General features: G+C 51.0%; 1 protein-coding gene across 1 annotated transcript; it reads left to right on the forward strand.

Moving 5' to 3' along the window:
* Positions 1 to 451: 451 nt before the first annotated feature.
* Positions 452 to 9192, forward strand: C3H19orf47 (chromosome 3 C19orf47 homolog). Its single transcript, XM_044668595.1, has 10 exons — positions 452 to 487; positions 604 to 714; positions 3841 to 3932; positions 4031 to 4145; positions 4990 to 5071; positions 5464 to 5601; positions 6490 to 6639; positions 7179 to 7249; positions 7358 to 7700; positions 8690 to 9192. The coding sequence occupies exons 1-10, from the start codon at positions 452 to 454 to the stop codon at positions 8788 to 8790; spliced, it is 1239 nt and encodes a 412-aa protein (XP_044524530.1). The 3' UTR covers positions 8791 to 9192.
* The last annotated feature ends 1729 nt before the right edge of the window (positions 9193 to 10921 follow it).

Here is a 10921-nt window from a genome sequence, read left to right on the forward strand (position 1 = left end):
CCTGGCTAGACAGGTGCATGTTGGGGTCTTGTCAACCCCAGAAGGAAAGGGAAGACCCAGTCCCCTTTTTTGGGGGTCGAGGGAATATGTTTTTCCAGCACCTTCATCCATCCCTTCCCAAACGCCCAACAGCGGACCCCCAACCTCGCCCTCCCAAGCCCGGAAAGCGACAGCTGAGACCCAGCAGACACCGCTGGCCAACCAGCAAGCGCCCCCGACCCGGCCTCCCAGTCTCGGGAATCCGGCTCTGGGCGCCCGGCCCCCTGGATGGCCCCGCCTCCTCCATCACCCCGCCCCTAGCAGAAGCCGACCAATCCCGCATTCTGAGGGCGGAGCCTCCGAGGGGCGGGGCTGAAGAGGAAGAAAGTAGCAACCCCCGGACCGCGCGCAAGAGTCAGTGCAGCTTCTAGCGACCCAGGGGCCGGCCGCGGGAGGAGCGAGAGCGCGAGCGATGCAGTCGCCGCCGCAGCTTCCTGATTGGCTGCTGGTAACGTCGCGGACCCTCTGATTGGCAGCCGACGAGCCGGGTATGTAAATGAGGCGAAGGGGAAGAGGGGAATGGGGGGCAGGGTTTGGGGGCCAGAGGGGGGATTGTCGTCCCAGGCGCGTCTGATGCTCGCGCCGCTGCCCCCGAGCGCGCCGGGCCCGCGCTCGGGCTCGGGCCACGGCTACTGCCGCTGCCGCTGCCGCTGTGGGCGCCTGCTTGGGCCCCGGGTGAATCACTCCCCAGCCCCGGGGAAGGGGAAGGGGAAGGGGGCGGGGCGCGGGGGCGCCGGCTCCCTGGCTCCGGCTGCGTGACTCACCCGCCCCCGCGCCCGCCGCTGCCGCCGCCGAGCCGGGCCGGAAGCTGGAACTGAGGCCGGCGGGGCCGGAGCTGGGCTAGGCCAGGGGGCGCCCGCCGGCTAGGGGTGGGGCTGCCAGACCCGCCCCTCCCCCACCCCAGCTGACCCGACCTTCCCTAGCGCCGGGGGTAGGTGTGAACGTGAGCTGCGCCCCTCGTCGGGGCTAGGCCCTGCCCTTTACTGTTGCTTGGCCCGGGGCAAGTCCCCTGGCCCCTACTAAGTGGAAACATAGAAGGGTCCTTGGGTGCCTTGAAGCCCAAACCCTTCATTTTATAGAGGAGTAAACTGAGGCCCAGGAAGCTCTAGTGACCCTATTCTAGTCTCAGGGCTGGAAAGCCTTCAAACTAATGAATAGAGGGTCATCAGCTTTTTTTTTTTTGTGGGCTGGNCAATTGTGTGGAGGGAGGGCACATTGGAGAAGGAAAGAGACTAGAGGCAGAGAGATACCTTGGAGTGTCAGTGTATGGTTTTGGGAACCATCCTCCCAGAGATAATTAAAACTTTTTTTTAACCTTTTCTGTCCTAGTAACAATCCTTTAGATGGAAGAGTGGCAAGGGCTAGGCATTAGGGGTTAAGTTAAGCCCAGGGTTACATAGCTAGGAAGTATCTGAGGCCAGATTTGAACCTAGGACCTCCCAACTCCAGTCTTTTGTGCTCTATTTACTGTGCCACCTAGCTGCCCCAATAATTAAAACTTCAAACCATGTACAAATGTGCATATATATGTGCACCTGTGTATATGTCTATATATATGCTGTGTGGGTGTGAGTCTTTTTGCCCCTGTCATTGATTTGATACCTATTACACAGAGTGGGATGCAGGGTCATCCTCATTCTTCCTGATGTTTCTCCCATAGAGCTAAGCTCTTATTCTTAGACTTGTGCCCAGAGGCAAAGAAAGATGCCATTGACTGAAAGGAATTTGCTTGGGATTTAGATTCTTATATCCTGTTGAGTTTGGTCCCATTAGTGGGCTTCCTTTGCCCTCTTCTTCCCAAAGTAGGCAAACCTTGTTAGCTTTATTGAGTAATCACTTAATGTGGAGCATTTGATAGCCTAATGGAAAACCAGAATGCAGGGATGTATTAACATCTGATTCAGATCAGTTAATATAGGTAAAGCGTCTTATAATTTAGGATAGAGAAAGGAATAAATATAGAGTGCCTACTATGTGTGAGGTACTGGGCTAAGTGCTTTTTAAAATGAAGTTTTACAAATTCCATTTCCTCTGATCTTATAACAACCTGTGGGTGTGTGTGTTTTATTATCTGCTTTTTGGTTGAGGAAGCTGATCAGACAGAGGTCCAGGGACTTGCCTAGTCTCACACAAGTAGTTAAATGTCTGAGGCTGGATTTGAACTCAGGCCTTCCTGACTACAGGCTACCAGCTGCCTCCATGCTAGTAACTTTTGTTAAGTAAATGCTAAGTGTTAACTATTATGTGTTATGTATATAAGTTTGACCAATAATTATAGACATTCCTAGGTGCTGCTATTGAGAATCTTATTCTTTTTATTCTGAACTTTAATCAAATAAAGTGGGCATTTTCATATATATATACTAGAACAGAAGAGGATTGTACATGAGATTGTGAATTGATTGTGTACAGCTTGCTTTTTAAAAAATTATGTAATAAATTCAACATGTTATTTTCAAAGCTGTCCTGCTTGTCTGTGATTCTTTCTGGCCTTCCTTCTATTCTCTTTTATAATTAAAAAAAAATTCTTCCATGATTTTTTCTTACTTTTCTTTTTCTTGCTATCCTGTCCCCCGCTCCCTCCGTCCCTCTCAGAACTGGAAAAAAAACAAAAACAAAAGTTCATACCTCTTGTCCTAAATATGCATAGATGGTTTATCATTAGTTCTCAGGGATTGGAACTGGTCATTGCACTGGTGAAAGTTCTTAATTCTTTCCTAGTTGATTTCTTTATCTTGTTACTGTTACTACATAAATCATTTTCCTGGGTCTACTCAATTCATTTTGCATCAGCGCTTATAGTCTTCCTTGGTTTCTCTGAAAACATCCTCTGTCATTTCCTCTGGTGAAATAATATTCCATTGTATTCATATACAATAATTTGTTTATTCTTCAGTAAATGGATACTGCCTCAGTTTCCAGCTCTTTGCCTTGTAGGAAGAAGTACTATAAATATTTTTGTAAATTTAGGTCCTTTTCCCCTCTTTTTCATCTTTTTGGAATGTAGACCTAGAGGTGGTATGACCTAGATCAAAGGGTACATGTGCACAGTCAGGGCATTATTCCAAATTGCTTTCAGAATGGCTGGACTGCTTGATAGCCCCACTGACAGCACATTGGTTTACCTGTTTTTCTGTAGCCCCTCCAACAATTGTCCTTCTCTTTGTTTGATCATCTTTGCCAATCTGATGGGTGTCAGAAGGATGTTAGAAGGAAGGAAGGAACATGCCAGCTGTCTTTAAAGATACAAAGGTGTTATGGGGAAGAAGGGATAGATAGCCTCGTTTTGTTTGGTTCTAGAATACTGAACAAGGGGCAGTGGCTAGGCAAGAGGGAAAACATGATTGATTACTCAAACTGCCCTAAAGTGAAATGGGCTGTGTCTGAAGGTGGTGGGCTCTGCTCCCTGGACAGTGTCCAGAAGAAAGGTCCCCACAACTTTGGGGGGTTGGGGTATTGTAGTGGGGATCTTTGTGGAGTTTGCCATTGGAGGTCCAACTTTGATGTTCTGTGACATGTTCTCACTGACAAGGGAAGGCTTTTTATTTTTATTTATCTTTAATTAATTAATTAAATTAGAATATTTTCCCATGGTTACGTGACTCATGTTCTTTCCAAGGGAAGGCTTTTTAGATGAAGGACATGGGCATTTATTGGGGCTTGGGTAGGACAGAGGCTCTTCTACAGCCAAAGATTGGATTTTGTTTGGAGAAGTGAGCTGGATGTCTCAAGCAACAGGGCATGTGGTTTGTCTTTGAGGAGACAGTATAATGATTTCTCTAACTTTCTTCCTGTCTCTCCATAGCTACATCAGAATGGATCCAGTTCTTTAAGGAAGCTGGGATCCCCCCAGGGCCTGCTGTGAACTATGCAGTGATGTTTGTAGACAACAGGTAAGGTGGTTGTGGGTTCCAGAGTAAGGCCTAAGAGGGGGAGGACAGATCAGGGCCTTCCCTGTGCTTTCTTGCTCACCACTCAGCATTCCCCACAGGATCCAAAAGAACATGCTGCTAGACCTGAATAAGGAGATCATGAATGAACTGGGCGTGACTGTGGTGGGGGATATCATTGCCATCCTCAAACATGCCAAAGTGGTGTACCGCCAGGTGGGTGCTGCCTGTCCCCAGGCCAATGCCTGCAGTCTATTCAGTCCAGGTTGGAGAGAATGGCTCCCTAAGCAAGTGCATCCTTTTACCCAGACCACATCTCCTGCCCTCATGGGTGGATCAGAATCCTTAGAGGTTATTCAGAGAGGCCTGCGTGTAGTGGGGGTGAGAGGATGTTTGGTTCCATTTCCTACTTTTCCCTCTGGTCTTCTTTTGTTGTCATGGAGCCAAAGGAGCAAGTTGGCATTTCCTTTTCTATCTGTTATACTAGGAGGCTTCTTTAGACTCTTTTCTGGGGAGCAGCCAGACCCCATTATCCTAGCTTACATAGTGACTGGCATCAAGGATGGAGAGAGAGAGAGGCGATAGAGATGATCTGATCATTGACGTTTGGTAGGGCTGGCTTTAAAGTCTGGGAAGTGCCCTATATATAGCCTTTGTTCATTGGTGCTTCACAATATTCCGTGAGATTGGTACCCCAGAATGAGTACCTTTTTTTTATGAGGAGACCAAGGGAGAGAGGGGTACACTGATACACTGAGTTGCTTATGGTCATACAAACCAGGAAGCAGCTGAGACAAGATTCAAACTGATGGTTTGCCGACTGCATCCATGATACCACACTGCCTTGCATCTCATCTAATTTCAACCCCACATACCTGAGAGAACTGAAGTCCATTCAGTGGTCCCACATAATCCAGGGTCAGAACCTGAGACCCTGAAGGAGCCAAATTGTCCTGGTCTGTAACCATCGATGACAGCATCCCTTGGATCATTTAAAGATAACTGGGCTTCCCGTATGTATTTTGGTCTTCTGGTTGTTCTTACCCCTCCTGTCCTACAGGATGTGTGCAAAGCAGCCGCCGAATCCTTGGCATCAAGCCCCAGCCACCTACAGGCAGAGCTCAGGCGCAGCGCCACTAGTGGTGAGTGGGAAGGACAGCGGCACTCTTTGTCCATCAGAGGTCAGTGGACCCAAGCAAGGAGAGACAGACCCACGTGGTGACTTCCGGCACAAGGCCCAAGAACGAAAGCACAATGGGCATGGGCGCACTGTAAAAGTATTGAGAGAATCCTAGGAGCTAACATACAGAAAGCCCTCACCTTTAGTACCCATTTCCCTTTCCTTTGCAGGTTGCGTCTTCTGTTTGATTTCTCTGGGGCTTAGTGTTAGCTCTTTGGGGCCTTGGCATCAAGTTTGGTCCCTTCTCCTGACCAACCAGGACTCAGTACTAGCCACTCCTCTACCCTGCCCCCCAGACCTTGATGGCCTGGACCCTGCTTGTGAGCCTCGTTTTTTTTTCTATCATTTCTCCAGCTGCCTCTCGGATGATTGCTAATAGTCTGAGTCGGGACTCCCCACCCAGCACCCCTGCCAGGCGCCCTGACACCAGTGCCTCCAAGATCTCAGTCACTGTCTCAAACAAGATGGCTGTTAAGCATGCCAAAGCTGCTGGTATGGGGAGCATGGTGGGTGGTGGGGCACCAGTGAGGATGGGAATGGAGGGTGAACTTACCCAGAAGCAGAGGGTTGGCCACAATGCCTTTGCACAGCTTCTGCCTCCTCTGAGACCCTTTCACTATTACATCTTGCTGGGAAAGCTCAGAGCCTTAGGTGTTTTGGTGACAATTGTTGAGAAATTTCCTAGAAAGAAATTCTAAGTCTCTGGATTCTGAGTGACATTCTTTGTGAGACTCAACTTCACCAGACTACTCAGCCAAAGGATTTTGTGGCTTTTATGGTGGTTTCCTGTCCCTGCCCCTTTTCACAGGGGCCAGTTTCCAAATTGTCCATACCTGCCCAGGGGCAGGGTCTGTGGGATTGACTTCTCACCTCTAAAGGTGTTAACTCTCCTCCTAGGATTCACAGTTTCTGAGTGTGTGAACTCTTAAAAGAATTCAAAAGTTTCTGGTTGTTTGAGTTGGAAAAAAAAGGTGGAGCTCTCCAAGTATCTTACTGGCTTTTCACCTAGCACTAAGTAGGGTATGAATTCACTAAGTGAATTCCTCCACCCTAGTTCAGGCTTGTGGTGATTCAATCAAAAAGTAGACAAAGGAGAGTTAATCCTGTCCTCACAATCTAGTGAGGTACTAAGTAGGGGTACTTAAGTTATTGTTAACCAAAGTTTTAACTCCAACTTGGCAAAGAGAATAAAGGATTCCCTTTTCAGAAGTGTAAACTCAGAATAGACAGAGAACCAAGAATTTCCTTTTACAACATGAAATGGGATGTAGTGGGGTGTGGTAATTTTCTTACTGCATTTCTCTTGTTTGGAGTGAGGGACCCCATCCCCCAAAATGTCCTTTTACCACCAGCCTGTTCTCTCACCTTTGACCCCCCCAGCTCTAGGCCAGCTAGAAGAGGAGAATGCCGCTGTGCCCGTAAAGAGGAGGCGCCGAGTGACTGCAGAGATGGAAGGGAAATATATCATCACCATGCCCAAGGGGACCACACCTCGAACCCGCAAGATCTTGGAGCAGCAGGCAGCCAAAGGTGACTGTCCAAAGCTGCCTCTGAAGCTAATCAGAGCTCTCTGGCATTCACCAAAATGAATTCCTCTGTTCAAAGCCTGGATCTCAGTTAACCCTGGGAGCCTCTTAATCAGCCAAGGTGTGGGCTTCAGCATTAATCACAATCTGAAGATAACTTCCAAGTTTGTTCCTTTCTAAGATTTACCATCAGCATGCTATAGCCTCATATCAGGCCAGATGTCTTGAGTTCTGGCCTAGTTTATGTCTCTTTCATTGCTTTTACATGAATGCATGCGCGAGCACACACACACACACACACACACACACACACACACACACACACACACACACACACACACACACNCACACACACACACACACACACACACACACACACACACACACACACACCCCGTTCTTGTCTTTCAAGGGTTCCCATGAATGGCCCAAAGGCAAGGACTGTGCCTTTTCCTTCCTTGGCAGCTCTCAACAGTACCCAGCATAGAGCTGTGCCCATCAGGGGTGCACATGACCTGTTTGACTGATTGACTTCCTTCCTAGGTGTTCAGAGGACATCTGTATTTGATCGGCTTGGAGCTGAGACCAAGGCTGACACAACAACAGGGAATAAGGTGAGATGGAGGGAAGGGAATTTAGTGGAAAGCTCTTGTTTTCCTCCCCTTAACATCCCAGCTCTTCCTTTGCTGTAATTGATCCCCACCCCTTTCATTCCATCATAGCCTACTGGTGTCTTCAGCCGATTGGGTGATGCCCTGGAGACGGATGAAGAGCGGGTAGGAGACAGTGATGATGACAGCTCTGTCCTACAATATGCTGGGGTCCTGAAGAGGATGGGCAAGACCTTTCCTAAGGAAAGCACCCCACTAGGGGTGACAATCAAGGCCAAAGCCACCAGCTCAGAGCCCAAGCCAGTCCCGGCCACCCTTCGTCGTATAGGGGGCAGCCAGGGGCCATCTGCTGAGAGAAAGCCAGAGCCATTGCCCAAAGTCAGCGTCATCCAGAGACTTGGCAAAACCACTCTTGTGCCAGAGGCTCAGGACAGCCAAGTTACCAGCACAAAGAGTAAGTCCCCAGCTGAGTTCAAGGTTACCATAAAGAGGACCTTGGCAGGCCCGAGGGTGAGCAGCTCAAGCGAGGGCCATAGCGCACAGATGGACAACACGGGGACTATTAGCGTGTTTAAAAGACTGGGGCGGAAGACCGACTAACCTTGCTGGTAGGGCTTGGAGAGCCCCCTTTGTACTGTCTGCCTTAACTCATACACCCTGCCTGCCCCTGTCTGGTCTGGCCTGGCCCCTTCCTTGGCCTGCTCTTAAAATGTGGCCATCGTTTTTTCCTCAGGGGCCCTCACTTGCTTGTGTCTGCTTCCACTGCCTTAGACACTCCTTTTAGCTCCCCTCATCCAAATTGTACTGAATCCTCTGATGAGAACTTGAAATATGGCCAGTGAAGTGTGTAAAGGTGGGGTACATCAAAGAAAGAGGTCCCAGTTCAGGCCAGAAATCTGGCACCATCCAGAGCTGCTTCCACCACTGGGGACACGTATGAGTGTGCGAGTGTGTGAGTGACTGATGTGAGGCAGAAATGACGGTTGGTGGAGTGTAATTGGGAGCCCTTGGGGAACCAGCAGTGTTGAGTTCTGGATAAAGGACTTGGGGAAATTCAGTGCTTTCTCTGCAGGGCCCTTGGCCATCCCCTTTTCTGAGGCCTTTTCTCAGGTGTCTACCTAATTTTCCTTCTCTGACCTCCTTTCCCTTTTTTGCGGTCCTCTCTGCTCCTTCCTGGGAAGGGGACATCTTTTCTCACTGGCTTTTTACCTGACTTCAGCCCTGCTTCTCTAACACAGTACCTGAACAGATTGCTCTGAAATCAACTCCAGGGTCCCTTGCAGAGGTCCATCACCAGCCAGTCAAAGGGGTCAGGGGGGGAGCATGTCTCACTTTCCCAGTTGTTTCCCTTCCTTCCCTTCTGCTTGCTGTAGGTTATTGCCTTCAGTAGTTTGACTCCTTCACACTTTTCGTTTCTCTTCTGTTTTCTGCCCTGGTGGGAAGGCCCGACTGCCCGCTGTCCTCTACCAGAAGTGCATCTATCTTCGCCCTCCCTGCGCCCTCACCGCCGCCGCCCTTGGCGCCGAGCTTATAGGAGCTCATAAGAGGCCAAGGTGCTATGGCTGAGGGCACTCCACCTTGGTGTCTGCTGGCCAAAGGAGCTTCACCTGGGCTTGTCTGCCGACAGATGAGATAATAGGAGGCTACAGAGGAGAAAGGAGAGGGGTTTTCATATATTTTTGTGTTTGTTTTTTTTTTCCTACTGTTTTGCTCATGTGGGCAAGAAGTGTTTTTCCCTCTTTATTTTTACACTGTGAAAGTGGAATGCTTGGGGTGAGGTGGGCAGGGGTGCAGAGATTAGGGAGAACTAGGGCTTCTCTGAAGAGGACACCATGTACCTGTGAGCAGGATTCTTTCTCTAGTTGTTTCAGAAACCGTAGAAGCTCTTAATGGGACCCTGGGTAAATAAAGCTGGGGTCACCTGATTTTAAAACCCCTGAAACCAAGCACTGCTGTCCCCTTTCTGGCTAATGTTTTGTTTTCTCAGGTTAACACTTGGGGTGGATATTTTCTGGGGGATGGTTCACCCCTCTGGGACTAATGGCCATATCACTCTGGGGTGACTGAGGCAGAGCCTTGCAGGCTTCCCCCTTGTTTTGGGAGGGCCAAGCCTCTTCAGGCTCCTCTTGGGGAGTGATTTCTGTTTGTTTTTTTTTTTTTTTTTGGAGGATCCAAGGGACATTCTAGAAACCATGGTGCTAGAGGTGGGTCTCTGTTGGTTGGGTCTGAAGATTCCCAGAGCAGGGAGGGGGAGAAGTGTTGGTCCTGCACCTCCTTGGTGAACCAAAGAAGTGGCCACCCTCCCTCTTTAGGGTCAAGGGCAGGTCTCAGGGGGCTGCTTATGGAGCTGCAGGGAACCTCAGACATTTGAGTCTCTCTCAATTTACAAATGCAGAAACTGAGGCCCAGAGACAATCACTGACTGCCCAAGTACCATAGATGACACAGAACCAAGTCATCAGACCATGGAGAGATGGCTTTTAACTTCCTAGCTTTGTGATTCTGGGAACTATCGTTTAACTCTGATTGCCCAGCCCATGGAGGATAAGGGTTAAAGGCTTTTAGCAAAGACAGCGATGCCTTCCATGGCCCCTGCTGGCCCAGATCCAGATCCCGGGAATAAAGGCCAGGGCTGCGTCCCCTTCCCCCCCCATCACCCACCGGCTTCATCGCCCTGGGACTGGTATCCGCTACCAAGGTTAAGACTGTCCTCAGAGTGACTTAGTGACCCCTCCCTTGGCCCGCCCCTTGAAGGAAAAGGAGGTAACTCCCCCAGGGATTCGAGGTCCTGCCGGGACAGGGATGTCTCAGGCGGACGGTAGTGCTATGCCCGTCGTGGCCGTCCTCTTCCCACACTGCGCTTGTGGAGGCCTGAAGACAAGAGCATTTTCTATCTCCGCCCCCGGTCCAAGCGGAGTCCCTGCGAGGGACCCCCTGACGCAGGGGCTGCTGGGAGATGATTCAGCTGTCTTGGGGGTGCTGCGCTGCCTGAGGCAAAACTGCGCCTGCGCGCCTCGCCTCGGTTTTGGGATTAGGCATTGTAACACCTTCCTCCCCACCCCCGTTCTAAGCGCCTGCGCAGTCCTCTATAGGGAACAACTCGACCCTAGACACCTCCCTAACCACGCCTGTCGCAGGCTCTGGTTTTTTTTCCCCCTAACGCCCCCGCTTTCTGGAACTGCGCAGGCGCAGCTATTCAGCCCGACTTCCCAGAGTCCTTCAGCCGGAGTCTGCGCACTTCCAGCTTTCGCACCGCCCTGTTTCCTCTCCCCCTCCCCCGCTCCGGGCGCATCACTCGTCATTCCACACGTCAGTTCCTGTTTGTGGCAGGAGGGGGCGGTTCTTCCGGCCAGGGGGCGGGCGGGGGAGGCGAGTCGCGGGCTGGGGAGGGAGGGCAGGGGAGGGAGGGGAGGAGTGCAGCGGGAGGGGGCGCGCGCTCCTTCGCTGCTGCGCGAGCCGTTGGGGCCTGACGCCGAGCTCGATCCACGGCCACCCGGGACCGCGGAGCCACCGCAGGAGGCCACCGCCACACGGCGATGGGCGGGAGCAGGCGCCCACCGACGACCCACTGCGGCCGCCGGTGACAGGTGAGGGGGGGGGCCGAGGGAGGGGGAAGTGGCGCAGGGCCCCTCCCCCCGGGAGAATGGGGCCGGGGGAGGGGGGACGCAGACCGGG

Source organism: Gracilinanus agilis, chromosome 3 (assembly GCF_016433145.1).
Source record: "Gracilinanus agilis isolate LMUSP501 chromosome 3, AgileGrace, whole genome shotgun sequence".
Classification (NCBI taxonomy): Eukaryota; Metazoa; Chordata; class Mammalia; order Didelphimorphia; family Didelphidae; genus Gracilinanus; species Gracilinanus agilis.

Bases quoted from the DNA above. Each gene is read 5' to 3' on its own strand.
- C3H19orf47 (XM_044668595.1), top strand. From the start codon at position 452: ATGCAGTCGCCGCCGCAGCTTCCTGATTGGCTGCTG. The intron at 3,933-4,030 runs GTAAGGTGGTTG...CATTCCCCACAG, and splicing joins GTGATGTTTGTAGACAACAG to GATCCAAAAGAACATGCTGC. The intron at 5,072-5,463 runs GTGAGTGGGAAG...TCATTTCTCCAG, and splicing joins CAGGCGCAGCGCCACTAGTG to CTGCCTCTCGGATGATTGCT.